The sequence below is a fragment of the Protopterus annectens genome, chromosome 16.part0 (assembly GCF_019279795.1).
Source record: "Protopterus annectens isolate FY-2018-M chromosome 16.part0, PAN1.0, whole genome shotgun sequence".
Taxonomy (NCBI): domain Eukaryota; kingdom Metazoa; phylum Chordata; order Ceratodontiformes; family Protopteridae; genus Protopterus; species Protopterus annectens.
In genome coordinates, this window is record NC_056750.1 from 660,813,829 (window position 1) to 660,831,532 (window position 17,704).

The window sequence follows — 17,704 nt, forward strand, 5'->3', positions numbered from 1 at the left end:
CAATTGCCAGAATAAGAGAAGGTGAACAACTTGATTTGGCTAATTGTGTGAAGCCTGTTGATTATGGAGATGGAGATTCAAACCAAAGGCTCAGTCGTGCTTTCATGCTGTTCAGCTGGGAACAGTTACAGCTTGCAATTTTATGTAGTCAAAAGGCCTGTACAGTCATTATTAGGTCTCAGAGACCATCTGAAAATGAAACTGCTTTCATTTACCAAAGAAGTCCATCATGTATGCACATGTCCTATTTCCAGTTTTACTGATGCTATTTTTACAGGGTATGCTGATATTTTCAAAGACATGCTAGGTAAACTTCTAGTTGTGTACTCCATGAAATTAGACTCAGAGCTCAGTCCAGTGAATAGACCAATGAGAAGAGCTCCGATAGCTATGCAGGACAGAGTCAAAGTCCAGTTAGATATAATGGTGCAGCAAGATGTGATTTGTCCAGTTACAGAACCAACTGAATGGGTGCCTTCCACGGTTGTTGGTCATAAGAGATATTGATCCAAGAGACTTAAAGCATTAAAGAAATGCCACCATCCTATGTCTATAGTCGAGGAAGTTCCTACCCTCATGCCAAATGCCATTGTTTGTTCTGTCTTAGATGCAAAGAGTTCATTTTGGCAAGTGATGCTTGATCGCAAATCTTCACTACTGACTACAGTCAGTGTGCCATTTGGTAGATACAAATATTTCAGAATGCCTTTTGGAATAAATTCTGCAAGTGAAGTCTTTCAGCATGCAACTGAGCAAATGTTTTCAGGTTGTGTGTTATAATAACAGATGGCTTACTAGTTTGAGGCAATGGTGAAGCAGAGCATGACAATGTTCTGGAAAGAACATGTGAAGTGAATCTAAAGCTCAATCCTCTGAAATGTAAATTCAGGCTACCAGAAGTTACTTATGTCTATCATTTATTTACCAGTTCAGGCTTAAGACCAGATCCTTCCAAGAAGCCATTCTTGAGATGCCAGCTCCGGACAATGTCTAAGCCTTACAGCATTTTCTTGGTATGGTTAACTATTTGGGGAAGTTTATACCAGACTTCAGTGAATTATCAGCACCTTTAAGAGAGCTGACATGCAAAAATGTTACCTGGTCATGGCTGAAACAACACCAGACAGCATTTGATGACCTGAAACAGAAAATTGCCAGTCCACCTATGTTAAGATACTATGATGTCCACAAACCAGTAATTCATTCATGTGATGCTTCAATGTTCGGTATTGGTGCAGTTATTCTTCAAGAAGGCAGACCAATAGCCTATACATCTAGAACTCTTACCCAAACTGAGATGCAGCATGCTGAAACTGAGAAGGAACTTTTGGCAATTGTGTTTGCATATTCAGAGTTCCATAATTATATTTATTTATGGACGAGCTATCCAGATTGAGACTGCTTGTCAACCTCTAGGCACTAGAATCCCATGGATACAGCTCTAGCAAGACTGCAAAGAATGATGTTCAGATTGGTACAACTTCAAAATGATCTATACAAAAAGTAAACTATCTGGCTTATACCTTATCCAGATCATCCAGAAATACCACAGAAAAGCTTGATGCAGGGAATTTTGATGTCGATGTCATGGAAGTGCATAATGTTTCTACCAGAAGACTTGATGAGCTAAGAGATCATACAAAGACTGATTCAAATTTGCAAAAGCTCAACCACTTCATCAATGCTGGATGGCCATCAAAGCAATCTTGTGTACCAACAGAAGTGTAACCTTATTATCCTTACAGAGATGAGATGCTGATGGAACATGCAATCATTTTCAAAGGTCCTAAATTTGTTGTTTGTACTTCCTTACAACATGAGCACATCCAGATTATGCATCGTGACCACCCAGACTTCGAAGCTACCAAAACAAGGGCGAAAGGACTAGTATTTTGGCCTTCTCTGTCAAAAGATATCGATAACGTACTTTTGATCCTGTTCAATATGCAATAGTACTAAACCACATTTGCAAAACCAGCCATTTCAGCTAAGCCAGATTCCTGAACTACCTTGGTCAACAGTAGCCACTTGACATATTCAAGTGGAATAGTCAACATTACATAGTGTTGGTAAACACTTATTCAAATTGGATTGAGATTGAACTGCTACCCAACCTAACACCCAGTATTAAGTTGAAACATCATTTCCTAGTCCATGGCAGTCCACACAAAGTTATTTCTGACAACGGTGCCCAGTTTACCAGTTAGCTATTTCAGAAATTTGCAATAGAGTGGGACTTTATCCATGTTACCATTCATCCTGAATAGTCACAGGCAAATGACCTAGCTGAACATGCACTACAAGTGCAAAGCAATTACTAGAGAGGTCAAAAGATGACAATATCAATGTTTTCTTGAATTTGCTTTATCTCAGAAATATACCCAGTGACAATTTACTTGGCTCACCTGCTGAAAGACTTTTATCTAGGCAAACAAGAACAACTTAGCCTATTAGTTCCAGTTTGTTGGTGTCTAATGCTAAAAATACCAGAGCAATCAAAGCCCAACTATTCCAAAAGCATTCATTCCAGAAGTCCAGCTATGAGAAAATAAGTAGATGTCTTAGTCCACTGAAAGAAGGAGAGATAGTGAGGATGCAAATAGTGAAAGGTTTTGATCGAATTAGTCAAGTGAGAGGTGTATGTGCTGAGCTAAGATCTTAGTAGAAGGGGGTATAGCATACAGAAGAAGTCAGAGGCATCTTCTCCCAGTGTCTGAATTAATAATGCAGCATCGTACCTGTGATAAAGACTCTAGCTATCAGAGCAATCCAGATGATGTTCCTGTTGAAGGACATGTCTCAGTACCTATTCCCATTCCTGGTCATGTCCCAGATGCCCCTGAAGTTGAAAATTCATTAAGGACAGTCCCTGTCGCTAAACCCAGTCCTAATCTTTATGTCACATGATCAGGTCATATTTCCAGACATAGTGTAAAATGCACAGCAACCTGGACATAATTGTTTCACTTGTAATCAGTTCTGTATTAAGGGCATGTCAATGATTGTCATTATTACTGTGCATGACTTATTTCTCAAAGGGGTATAATGTAGAACAGAGGGTGTGTTGAGACTAAGAAGCATTGCAAAGTGAAGGCACGTGCGTATAAACAGAGAGCACATGCAGGCAGTAGTGCCATTTTGAATCGACAGCCAGAGTGTTAACTTGCATGAGTGCAGTAGTGTGTTTATAAGTTTACTTATGTCTAAGTTACTAAGCCTCAATCCTGATGTGTTTGTATGTAATAAAGCGGCTTGAACTGAACCCACAACTATTTGTTTTATCCTGACCAGAAGAGCGACAATAAAGACCACAGACAGACTGTGCCAGTCAAACCTTTTTCAGTGTTTCAACAGAAAATAATTCAGATACAAAAAAGCACAACAGCTGACTAGAAAAACAAAGAGTACATTGGAAAGGAGATATGGAAATGAACAGGAATAAAACCAGCAACTTGGAAATTGATAAATAAATGTGGGATTATAAAGCATTAAATATATTTGTTAAACTGACAGGACAAGAAAACCTGGAAATGTTGGGCTTTTCTGACTCTGCTAAATTTGTACAGGACATATGCCCTACTTCATGTCATTAATGTATGAAGCAACACTTAGAAGAGGGGAAGAGGAAGGAACAAGTTAACTGTAAATAAAACAAACTTTTGTTCTCAGCAATAATATTTGTATACTGCATTATATCTGCATGCTATAAAGTTCTCAGTTATTTTCAAGTGCAATGGGGATATTAAACTAAACAGGTGCCCCTGTTTTTTTTCTTCTTTTCATTTATTCCTTGTAAAGTTGTAAGAAATACAGGCACTGCAATGCAAAAAATAAAAGTTTGTTCAAAAGAGTATGACATAATGAAAAATGATGTGCCTTTTTTCATTCTTGCACAGGGGAATGAGTGGATCAAGGCTCTTGGCTTTATCTAGTAACAGGTTTGAAGAGAAAACTAATGAATAAAAAATAATATTGAATATAATACATTTCCCCTACAGCAAGTAAATAAATAAATCAATAAAAACTTGTAGAACCAACCCTACATCTGATTTTCATGTCTCCATTGAGACGCTCTGATAAAGAACAATAAAACAGAACACTTCTTTCTTTGAATGGCTAGGAGATAACATTTTCAGAAAGCATCTGAGTGTTTTTGCATTCTGGGTGAGCAATAAAGATGAGCAAAACATGACAGCACTTCGTAAAAGCAGAGGCTGTAGCAATGCATCTTAGCATGGATAACCTTTCTTTTAGGTTAACCCAAGTTTAAGTGTAGCTATCAGTCTGGGACAACTGTTCCTATTAGGAAGATAAAACTTCAATATTTGAACATGTACATAGTTATGTGTGTTAATAGGTTTTTGGGGTGTATTTAATTTTGTTTGAGGCCTCTCAATAAAACAAAGTTTTGTAAGATGTGACATAGACTCAAATGGATATGACAAGAAACAACTGCATAAAAAGTCAATCTGCCAAACAGTGTGTGCATGTTAACACAAAAGCTGGAACTGATGCTTAAACTTTTACAAATAAAATGTGTGAATAATAACTTTTGATATTATCTTTAAATGCTAATGGTCTTAAAGATATATACAAAAAAAAAGATTAGTGAACTATATTAAAAATGTTGACTGCAAATAGCTATGCTACAGGAAACACATTAGGAAAGAATTGAACATGTGAATTTGATAAAGAAACATTTTCAGGATGGTTATACAGAGGAATACCTGGGTTAAAGGAAAACAGGAGTACTTATATTCATTTCAAGAGGAGTTCCAGCAGTTATAGAAGAGGATAAAAAAGATAATAATGGTAGATATATAGTGCAAAGAGGTTACTGGCAAGGGAAGAGAATTACACTGGCATGTATTTATATTCCACCTAAAACTGCTATAATGGAGCTTAAGAAAATTCTGGGAGAAATGATCTGTTTTCAGCAGGGAAGATTATAGGTGGGGACTGGAATTTGATCTGCATCAGGGAAGATGTGTTTGGGAGGCCCAGAAGGGAAAATATAACCCAGGTGTGTAGATTTTTGAAAATATTTATGAAAATATTTGGCATGCAAGATGTGAATTCAGTAGCAGGAGTTCAGAGTGAATTTACATATTATTCACCAAGATGCAAAAACTGGGCTAGACTAGGCAGTACTTCACAGGAACATGTGCATTTAACTGAAGGTTTTGATATGCATCCAATACTATTTTAGATCACCCGCCAATAAGAACTAAAAAAAAAAAAAAGGAGACACTGTTGCTTTGCCACCCATCTATGGAAAAATAGGAATTTACTGAATGGGAAGTCGAAATTACTCGGGAGTTATTAAAGAAGACAAATTTCTTCTGAAAATATAGCTAAGGAGTGGAATAAAATTTAAGTGAAGTGGAGGATGGAAATAAAAGAAAGAGCTATGGTTAAGACGCAGCAAGAATTCTCTAGAGGGACTGATAAATATTGAAGTACTCTAGAATAATAGATATCACAGAGCAAGAATAGGAGTAATTGCAGAGTACTAAACAGAAAATAAAGGAGTACCTCTATAATATGCATGAGTTTAGAAAGACTTGTTAAGCAACTGTTTTTTTTTTTTTTTTGGATAATTATGCCAGAACACAAAACCTTTTAGCACGACGACTCAAGCAACAGATAGTAGAAAGGGTTGTTGCCAAACTTAGGGAGCCTATAACAAAGGAAGATAACAAGGGATCTTGTAGAGGAACTAGAAATATTTCACACATTTTTGAAAGACTGTATGAAGCAGAGAAATATAGAGATCAAGAAAAGGTACAACTGGAAATGTTTATGGAAGAATTAAATATGCCAAGGTTAGAGGTAGATGAAGCTTGATTACTAATAGTTAGGATAGGAGGAGATGAGATAACAATGGTAATATATAAACAATCAGCAGGAAAGTCCAGGAGGGAAAAAAACTGAAAGATCTGGAAGGTTTTGTTCAACAGTATTTTAAGAAGAGGAGTTGCACCAACTTCCTGGAAGAAAGCAGCGGTGGCTATAATACCTAAACAATGTAAAGGCCCATCAGATCCAGCTTCATATATGCCCATTTCAGTCCTAAACCATTATTACAAAGTATTTATGTCTATAATGGCTAAAAGAATGGCAACCATTATGCCGACTTTGATAGGCATGAATTGATGAGGTTTTGTGGCGGGGTAGCAAACATTTGACAACATTAACAGAACAGTGATGATCCAGAGGTAAGCTGAATTTAAGAAAATACCAATGTTGTTGGTGGATCTTGATGCAGAGTAAGCTGGGAGTTTAGGAGCAGGACAATGGAAGCATTTGCATTCCCTGATAAAATACAAGGTTGATTAGGAGAATAATCGAGGGATCAGAAGCGAAAATTAGAATGGGGTGGTTCCTCTCTGATAATTTCTGTTTGAGCAGAGGAACCAGCAGGGTGTCCTCTATCCCTTTTATTACTTGTACTATATTTAGAACCATTGGCAAAGAAAATGACAGACAAAGACGTTCAAGGACATAAGTGGTATGACAGTCAAGAAAAGGTGTCTATTTGCAGATGATATTTTAAACCTGATAAAATCAGAAAAGGACATTTCAGTGCTGTGGAGCATTTTGAGGCAGTTGAAAATCTTTTTGGGATACAAAATTAATCAAGCTAAAAAAAGGCAACAGCTATATGTTATGTACCCACACATGAATTGGTTCAGCAATATCCATATTTATTGGTACGTGATAAAATTAAGTACTTAGCAGTATGGATTAAAAGGATTCTGGTATGGCAGCTAGGGCTATGTTGGAAGAGACTAAAAATATAATTCAAAAACTTAGAAATTGGAAGCTCTGTTGTATGGATATAGATAGCAAGATTCAATCAATCAGTTAAAATGTTTTTAGTCCCTTTAGTTTTATACACAGGTCAGACATATTTTTATCAACCAGAGGAGAAGTTGTAGATAGCACACAATAAAGAGCTGAAGGATTTTATTTGGGAGGGGAAGACAGCAAGAGTCAAGTGGGATAAAGCTGAGTATTCCAACTGAACAAGGCAGTTTGGGATTCCCCAGTTTGAATGAGTATGTCCGAGTTACACAGTTAAGGGTCCTATGAATAGCACAAGCAGAAACCTATAATTCAAAGTGGAAAGGGAAGATGATGAAACAAATGGAATGCTCAAGAAACAAGGAGAGACTGGGATTCTGGATGTAGATCCTTAAAGAGAACAATAACCATGCAGAATATTATATTTATAAAGCATCAGAAAGTATTCTAAGAACTAAGCCAACACGGGAATGGATAAAGGGGATTCTGACGATAGGAAAGACTGCAATTAGGGATACAAACAATAGGCAAGAAGGGGTGGAATTTATTGGAGAAACTGGTGAAAGAACCAAGGTACTGAGAGGAAATAATTAAAGCGGGAAAGGTAATAGAATGGGAAGAAGCCAAGAACTTATTTGGACTGCAGGATGGAGACTGCCTTCCCTATCAAGGATTGATATCGGAATATAAATCAAGACAGATATAGGGCGTCCAAAGCGGAAGACCAGCAGTGGTAGAATTTTTAGTAGACTCTAAAACAGAAGCTGCTGTTAAATAAGGAATAATTAATACACCATACAAAATATTGCATGATAACTAGAAAAATCAAATCAGAGGAGGTTAGAAAGGATTGGGAAGAGAGACAGGAATAGCAATTCACAAAGAAACAATGAGGGATATATTTATGTCTCCCAAATATGCAACGATGTCTAGAAGATTTAGGATCTTTGCTTTGAAGTGTTTACATAGGTATTTTTATACCCCAAGTAGACTCCATAGAATTTTATCAGGTAGACAGCAAGAGGTGACTTGGAACATATTTTCTAGGACTGCTCTGTCAGAGATACTTAGTGAAAAAATTGGTGTAATTAAGGAAATTTTTTGAGCTATGATACAGAATCGGAATTGCCTAGACATATTAAGGCCTTACTGAGTCTAATTATAGTTGCTGACAAAAAAAGCAATTCTTTGGAAATGGAAATCAAACTCTAAACCAACTTTACTAGAAGTAGTGAATACAGTAACAGAGATCAAACAACTAGAACTGGGATCTTTAGAAAAGGGTAGGAGCATATTGCAGAGGAAAAAAAATGGGAACTGTGGGAACAATATATGCAGAGGAGGAACGAGGTTTAAAAGAAGGCAGGATGAGCTAGGTAATGTTTGACTAACAATGACTGGATAGATAAGTGATGTATAATGTTGGCAATTACAATTATGTCAATATGGTCTGTGATGCATAACTTTTGCAACTAAAATTATGTCAGTATGATTTGTTTTCATTTATATAAATGTATGATACCCTATGTCATACGTGATAATTCCATAAAGATTTTCTTCTTTAAAAAACAAGGATAACCCTAAATTAAACCCAGTTCCTTATCCCTAAAAAGCACAGACTTGTGTAAGTATACTTCTGCAATCCCATTCAGGTAAATGGCATTTCACTCTGTGTAAAATTTTCAACAACTGAATTCTCACACAAATAAAATTCGCCCAATATACTCTCAACCAAATTCCCCAGAGACAAATAACATGTTCACCGCTCAGTAATTAGAAGTTTGAAGGGATTTGCTCAATTAAATTGTCAGTTCTTAATACAAACTGTGATGAAAGTAAAGTTTCAAAAGACAGCTGCATTTTGAAAACTCCTGTTTGACTAAACATTTCCAAATTAATTACTATTAGAAATGTTGGCTCTGAAAAAAAAAAAAAAAAAAACATGGCTTCAAATAATCTCTCTCTGTTTAGGTAGTTTCATGAAAGTCAGTAAATCAACATTTAAACTTACAAACTACAGGTTTCAATTGAACCACAGGTAGCCATGCATAAAACCTATACATATAATCATATTTCTATTTATCACTGTAATCCTAGTATGGCATATCGGATACAAAACATTTAACTGTTAAGTGAGGCCTTACTTCAACAAATTTTCTCAAACTGAATCAGTGCTGGGAGGTACTGGTTTCCTCAGGATGAAACAGCATTTCATCTTCATTGGTCTAGAGAGCTTGTGATAGTCTGTTTCTTGGGCTGCTATTTTGGCATCTCCACCACTTTGTTGTTTCCAGTCTCTTTTCTACAGCTGGTTTGCAAAATGAACAAAAAAGAAAACAGGAAAAAAATTGCAAATCTTGTTTCCTACTAATTTCCCTACCAACCTGTGTCCTGTTTAGAAGACTTTGCTGCATCAGGAGATGGTCCAAAATCTGCTTTCTGAGGAAGTGGAATAGTAAAGGTCATGACCTTTGAACCCTGAGTTACTGATCCCATTGGGACACTATGGCTTGGGTTAGGGGGATCAGAGTAAAGATGCACCTGAGAAAGGCAAGGAAAAAAAAATGATATCAGGACTATTCAGAACCTTTAAAAAACAGAAAAATGCCAACATTAAAACAAGGACATTGTTAATAAAGGTGTTTGTGAACTACAAGTGTAACATTTATCATCTGTCACTTCTTATTTTATGAACTTGAATTGTACAGCACATTCCATATAGCTGGAACTACAACATCAGGCATACACGTGTTCTTGTCCTGTAAGAGAAGCTTGGCAAAACCTCGATAGTTATTTTGCAGCACAGCAAAGCGCACTAATGTTGGAGAAATGAGATGTCACATCAACAAGACAGCAGATCTAAGTCCACTGTACCCCACAGCTGAAAATGTACTTAAACAACAGTACAGGAAATACAGCAAGTGGCACACAGCAGGTATCAAATAAATCCAAATTAATAGTATCCACGACCAGTAAAAGATATATAACTTTATTGCAGGCAGGATAAAAAAGGTAAGCGCTTTCTCAAATCTAATGTTTGCTTCATCAAACATTCTCAACACATATCCCAATAAAGCTTATATAGTCAGATAAAGCACATGAAGCACTTACCTTTTTTATCCTGCCTGCAATAAAGTTATATATGTTTTACTGGTCATGGATACCTGCTGTGTGCCACTTGCTGTATTTCCTGGACTTATCTCACTATTTGTACTACTTGGTGGTTGTCGAGTGTGGAGGTTTGTTTTCGTTAAACACAACAGTGTTGTTTCCTAAAAGAGAAAGCACTGTTCCCCCAGTAATACCTTCATGAATATTTTGCGTTCAGTATTTGTCAAGAACAGGGTGGGAAGGGTAAGGGGAAATGGGTGCTTTAATCTACTAAGTCTTCAACTAATTAACAAAAACTACAAAAAGAAAATTGATATTCTAAATGCAAGCATAGTATTTTAGATAAACTACAGCTCAAGTTTGCCAGTATCTTCCTATAAACATGTGAGATCAAATAGCAAAACTCCCTTCACATTTCCTGCTCTGTTGCATAAAAGTTAAAGAAATAACAAAATGCAGCACACTTTACAATTATCTTTTCTTTGTCATGCCACCTGCAGAGTATGAAAGTACAATCATACAGGTGAAATACTATAATACGATATAGCACAGGGAAATAGATGCTAAGCAAATTCTTAAGATTAAGCTTATTAGTCAGAATATCAGTTCAAAATTAAAATATGGGTGTTGATCAACTCCTTTATTACTAACCATTTTGAAAAGGATTTCCCAGCCAATACAATTATGGCTTCTTTTGATCAGTCTAGAATGCATCGTCTCTGAAATGGTTTGGTATATTCTAATCAAAAATACAGGGAATTACACTGAGATACTTATTAACAGAATGTCCTTTAACTTCTTTACCTTCAAAATAAATGGAACAGGTGCATCTTAAACTTTAAATTAAGCCAAACATTAAAATAATTGAAAATGTCACTTCTATAGGGCTATATACTGCTGTTAGGTAATTTGTAATAGATTATATATTTCTTACTCAAGCAGAATTGATAGCTACACATTTTGCAATTTTGTGAAATGCTAACAGCTATTCTTTGGGTAACTGAGCTACCACCATTTTTAAAACAAAATTGTCTTTCTTGATACCAGATATTTAACTGAATACCAATCATGGTTTCACTGAGAAAAGGACAAGTGTACTTAGTGAATATCATCCACCAAGGCTTCAGCAAAGTCTTCATTTCAGAGCCACAGAAGTAGCTGAGTGAGGTGGGATGGGCAAGCCGATAATCAAGTGGTTCCATATTACAGACAAGCAAGGACAATGGGTGACTGACATTCAAAAATCTTATTATGACAAATTATTTACTTCCTGTATGCATCAGTACATCTGGGCTATTCACAGTAGATGTTGCATAATTCTGGGCAGCATAATGCGTCTCACTGTGGACACCAGATATGTGGTTACTGCAGCTAAGATAAAGTAAATGGACACAAGACTCTAGAAAGATGTCAACAAACCAAGGGATTGATCCATAGGTTGACATCTCAATTTAATTCCAAAACAAGTGCAAGATTCTGTTTTGAACAAGGCAAAACAACATAAAGAACTTATGGTTGGGGGGACACAAAACCTGGAGTGGAGGAAAAGACATCTTGAAGTACATTTAACAGAAAAGATTAACCACTAAATCTATTTAATATGATGAAGTACGAAACAGGTCTAAGATAATAAAAAAGGCAAAAATGTACCATTCACGGTAAAACCAAGGCAGTCCACAGTCTCATAAACTTGAAGATAGCTCGTATAATGAAATCAAAACACTGAAGGTGTATAAAAAAGCAAATATGCTTTAATTAATATATGCAGCAATAACGTTTAGCGCTTTCACCAAACATGGCTTCAGCACACCTTAAGATATTTTACAAATGAATCAATTTAAATAGTAAATCAACCATGACATCACATCCTGCATAACATCACTTATTCAATTGCAAGACAAAATATAATATATGTACACATGTATATATAAAACAAGCATGTCAAAATAACACCTAAATTAATAAAAAACTAACATTAGTAAGAAACTCCAATAATGAAAAAGTAAAATAAAATAAAATAAAATACTTAATATATCCTTAGCCTCCTTTTTCGCAGGGCTGGTTTTATAGATAGTTTCCCATTTAACCCTGGCTTCCGATCAGCCCTGAACCTAACGATCCATTTCATCTCATAATTTTCAGTATCTCCCCTGATATCACCACCCCTGATTCTAGGTTGGATAACCTGTAAAACAGAAAACCTAAACTCATGTGTAATATTAGTGGACATTATATGTTTGGCTAAAGCATTATGCTCAGCCCCTGTGCGTATGCAGTATAAGTGCTCCCTAATACGCTCTCTCAACTTTCTGTTCGTCTTGCCCACATAAAATGCAGGGCATAAGACGCACCTAGCCAAATAAACAACATTTTCAGTAACACAATTAGCAGGAACATTAAATCGAAAAGGGTTATTACTAACTGGATGTATAAAGTAATCATTATGATTTCCGAATCTATTAACGGAGAACAAGATTAGTGGTTCATCTGAAGCTACAGTGCCCTGTCAGGGATGTAACTATTGTAGTTACATCGATACCAATGATTACTTTATACATCCAGTTAGTATAACATATAATGTCCACTAACATTACACAAGAGTTTAGGTTTTCTGTTTTACAGGTTATCCAACCTAGAATCAGGGGTGGTGATATCAGGGGATATGAGAGTTAGTGGTATCAGATCAGAACTAAAAAAATACCCCACTTTACTTAACCCAGCTAAGGTCAAGTTTTAGCAAAACATCCAAATTTGGAGGCTATTCCTTAAAAGGGCGTTAAGCTGTAGAATGAAGTACAGAGGAGAGAAGTAGAATGGTTAACTGGGGACAGAAGGACATGCAATGTGGTAGGAGACTGAAAACATTGGGCTTGCTCATTATGTTTAGTCTCAGCCTCCATACACGTTTTGTACCAAGGGAATGGAGAGCAGTCACTCCTCTGCACAAGAGAGGAGCTTCCACAGACCCAGGCAATTACAGACCCACAAGTCTGACCAGCATCATATGCAAAGCTATGGAAAGAAAATCCAGACATAGGGAACCTCCAAACACTGGAACAGTTTCAATTTGAATTAGTCAAAGGCAGGTCATGCTTACTCAACCTTGTGGATTAAGGCAAAACAGTACACACAGCATTCCTTGTCCTGGCCAAAGCTTTTGTCAACTGTCTAACTAAAGGAACTCCTCCACTTGTCTTCAAAACAAAATGTGTTTTATTTCAAAAACAGTTGGCTGTTGAATTTCTCAGTATTGTGTCTAATAAGAAAATACATCAGTTGAAAGCTAGTCCTATCAAATAAATCAATTAACTCAGTGTATAGTTTTGGAAGTTGCATCAATTCCATTGGAAATTTCCAAATTTCAAGTCCTTTAGGTACTCTTTTGTTGGCTTAACTTAACTCATAACAGTAACAGTGGTGTAGCAGAAGACCAGTTGGGAAACATTTTGACATCACAGAGGCAGAAAGCACAGCCTCAGCACATTCAACTGCATCCAAAACAGTAACAAATCATACTATTTAAACCCTTGGTTGAATTTTGGTTCAGAATTTGATAGTGTTAGTAGTGATTGTAACAATAAAACTGTTGCAAAACAAGATACACTTATAGTTAAAACTTGCCAAGTATCACTCTGTTACTTAAATGTCTCTCAAAAAAGACTTAGCAAGCATTTTATAGGACACTTATCTAAAGCCCGCAATGTCTTTGAGGATATTCCCAATGGACACATATTGGGATGAACTCATTGAGATGCAGTTTTTTCTCTGAGTGACATCTAAAGAGGGATACACAAGTTAAGCTGTAAACTTTCTCATCCGCCATTAATGAAACAGATTCTGCAACATTAAGGAATCTCTCTTCCTCAACCTGCTCTGCAGGTGTGTGAACTGGAGATGTGTTAACTGGTTTACTATTGTTTGTTCAAATGGCAAAACATTTGCCGTTCCAAACAATGAATAGTAAACCCAAACACGAACATTCCGAACGGACACAATGTCGACCCAAATGATCGACACATTTGACTCGACATTGTGGCTGGAACCATCACGTGATAGCCGTATAGGAGCTCATCTAAATCAGACTCCTATAGGACATATCACACCCCCCACTAATATATTCTAACTCCGAGATTGCACTACAGTGGGGATATGGATGAACTTCCAATCCCCACTGTACCGCAACCGCTGTACAGATAGTCGAATACACTTATGCAAATGCACTACTGCATTCACATAAGTGTGTTCGACTATCCCATCCATTTATGTTTTGTGCACGACATTCTAATTTTCTGCAGCAGTGCTGCTGACAGAATGTCGTTCGCACAAACCATAGTAAACCGTGTTAACTACTGCTTGGCACTGGGAGGATAGAGAGAGAGGGAGAGAATTCCTTGGCTAAACGTTTCAGTTCTTGGATAAAAGTTAAGTGGGAACCCAGCTCTTGAGAGGGGGTACCCTATTAAGACAAGTTACCTCAGAAGGAGATACTTTACTTGGCAAAAAAAATGCTTTTTAACTCCTGTAGTCCACCATCCTGTTTTCTTGTGTCTGTTGCTTTCCCACTCCCAAGGAGTCACAGTGGGACAGGTTCTTTCTCTAGAGAAAACACCAAGGCCTGAAAGTCACTGTTTAAATGAAATGCTAATGTAATGGACCATCTTGCTTAGTACTTGGGTCCAGTAGGATGTACTAGTAGCTACATGTCAATGTCACTAAAGGGTTTGGACAGAGGTTGGTAGATACGTCAGGCACCCCTAACTCTGACTAGAAAACTAACTCACTGGAAGAGATGTCCATAGGTCTTTGTGACATTGTGTCAGTCCTTTTTACATGGCATCTTTGAGCGTTTCTCTCCCTCAAACTCCTTAAGGCTGTATTCCTTTTAGGCATCCTTAAGATGGTGGAGGTTTCTAGCAAAGATGAAGACCTGCAACATGGCCTCTAATAACTTATACAGCAACCATGCAGTAAATGAGGCTTTTATCTACATCTATTTCTAGTGAACCCTGCATAGAAGTGGCAATACATCAACATGCAAGATGCACACAAACAAAAGGCACATAAGGAACTAGAATGATAACTTTTTATGGGATTTTTCACCTACAATCACTGTGACTCTAGGTGTGCAAAACATACTCCAGAGACTGCAGTGTTTTTTCAACAAATCTTACTGGCAAAATAACTCCCAATTTTGCAAGAGTAACCAACAAGAAATATTATATTTAGAAATGTTCCCCCACGGGGCACTTACCTTTTGACATCTCTCAAAAGGAGCTCTGGGGCACTGGTACAGTAGGCCAGAACAATTGACTGTGGACTTGTAAGCACAGATGTGTACCCAAATGTGGCAAAAAATAAATAAAAAAAAAACCCTTGAAAATGATAGGTAAGCACCTCTTTTCCTGGGAATTTGTGCATCTTCACATGTGATGGATGTCAATCTGCACTATAATGTATGCAGAGCTCAAAGTTGCACAGGTAAGGCAGACAGACCGGGATTCACATTTGCAGTGAAAACTACTGCAATAATGACCTTTTGATAAACAGCATGATTTATTATTGAAAGGGTATCAGGCATACAAAGCAGCCTCTATTTTTAAAAACTGGGAAAAGAGAAGTTATGTTACAAGTCTCAAGACACTGATGCTCATGGTTGCTCTGTGAGGATTAAGGGTTACTTGAGTGCATCTATGGTGGCTACATATAGTATTTATATCCTTCTTGGTGAACAGTACAATAGCATTTCACAAAGGAACTGCAAGTCTATAACAAGAACTGGAATGCTGTGCTAGTGGGATGGACATTAGATCTGGACTTAGGATGTCAGTTGCCCCTGCGATGGGGAGTATGTACAAAAGTTATGGGGCTTACCTCAATTTCAGACATTAACTGAAGTCCTACCCAATCTACATATTAACTCCATTAGAAACAGATAAATCCAGGATACATATGATGTACATAAAACCTGATAACATTTGCAAAGTTAGTGAGGTTAAAGTGCTCGGAAAATGTGGTATGAAATCATGCATTATTACACTGTAACATGCAAAATAAAGTACTTTCAAGCTTGGCGAAGAAGTAGACTTCCCAACGTGCCAAATGAAATCTGAACCCTTTGTCAATTGGTATAAAGATTTGTTGCTAACTACTTGTCATATGGGAACACCGTCTGGTCAATTACCACCTCAGGTCTGTAAAGGAATCAGTCCTAGGGCTAGAGAATGACAATCATTAACAGCCCATAAACTTAACGGTCTGTATTATACTAACTTCGTCTTTTGAGTGCAAATAAACAGAAGTTAATGCAAGAGTAGGACTGGCTTTAGAGCAAATTAAAGATGTAGCTAAAACAAAAATATATCAAATGTGTTTGCAGACTAGCTGAACTACAAATACAGAGGAAGCAAGGCCAGTAGGTTTCCAAATAAGATTTTACAGGCGTAATGAAATGGAGAAGGTTAAGCATGACATGGAAGGATTAAATTGGTAGAATATTAGATAAGAAATATGAATTTATGTGACAGTCATTGAAAGTGAAATACTTTAAATCCCCAAGATTATCAAAGCACATATGCAGTAAAACTGCATCAGCAGTGGGCACAGAGATTTACTGTGGCACTTAAAACTAAATGACACTTGCAGTACAGTAGGTATCCAGCAATGACAGTGGAATATTTTAGGCTGAATTGTGTACACTTACATACATGCAAATTAAATGGGTAATGGACAACATTAAATAAAAGTAGTTGTGTAAGCTCTGCAGCTACCAGTGTATAATCAAGAGGAAGCTATAAGGATAACGGAACAAAGTTTTACAAGAACTAGAGGAGGATTTTTAAAACCCAGGTGGAGAAGGAATGTAGTTTATAGAGCCTTGCAAAAGCATGCACAGAGGACCAAGTTCTGCTTCTAGACCCTTTCTAAAAAGCTACAGATGAAGCCAAGGCCTTGGCAAAATGAGCCTTGACCCTGCCTGGAATCGTTTTGCTGTGGTAGATATCACAAAAGGTACTTTGCATAAGACAACTATTTGCAAACAGTCTGCTTTGACACAAGTTGCCCTTTTTTTTGAACTTCACAAGAAAAGAAATGATCACAGTTTCTGAAAGATATTCTTCTGTCAGGATAGTACCAGAGTTGTCTGTGCAATTCTAAGGTCTAGAGTATCCTTTCCCTTTCATTTTTAGGTTCTGAAAAGAAGTCAAGAAGAAAGATATCTTAGATCAAGGTAAACTCAGATGTCACTGTAGGTATAAAGGGAAGATTAATTCTTAAAGAAACCCCATCTTTGTGAAAAATGAGGCAAGATACTCTTTTTGCAAAAGTGAAAAAGCAGTTAGTAACATTGTTTTCCATGTTAAGAACCACAAAAGTCAGCCTGATGAGCTTGCTCAGATGGAGAAAGTCACCTGATTTCTTCAATGCTTTGTAAGCAACATTCCTTCTAAAACCATTTTCCAGTAAGTCTGCACTGAAAGAGGGGGATCCATGAGCAGTGCTGAAATGCCCAACAAATGAGACTTCAGAAGTAAAGCAGACTACAGGACAGTAGCCCACACAAATAATTTACAACCAGAGAAATGGTAGCCCTGAATGGGTGCTGGTCCTTTTGCCGACACCAAATAGAATACCTTTTCCATTTGCTTATACACCACGTCTTAGTTGCAGGTTATCTTGCATCATTTAACACCTGCTGCATGTCCCCAGACAAAATGCGACTAAAGGGTATTAAGATGCTGTCAACCAGGCAGTCTGTTCTAATTGTTTGGGGTTTGAATGTATCAAG

At 37.1% G+C, this 17,704-nt stretch overlaps 1 protein-coding gene across 1 annotated transcript in view; it reads right to left on the reverse strand.

The window, feature by feature from the left end:
* AKNA (AT-hook transcription factor) overlaps positions 1 to 17,704 on the reverse strand; it is an 865,316-nt gene that overhangs the window by 382,227 nt on the left and 465,385 nt on the right. The window contains exon 5 of the mRNA XM_044058163.1: positions 9,192 to 9,348. Within this exon, the coding sequence (XP_043914098.1) occupies positions 9,192 to 9,348 (157 nt within the window). The remainder of the gene's footprint in view (positions 1 to 9,191; positions 9,349 to 17,704) is intronic.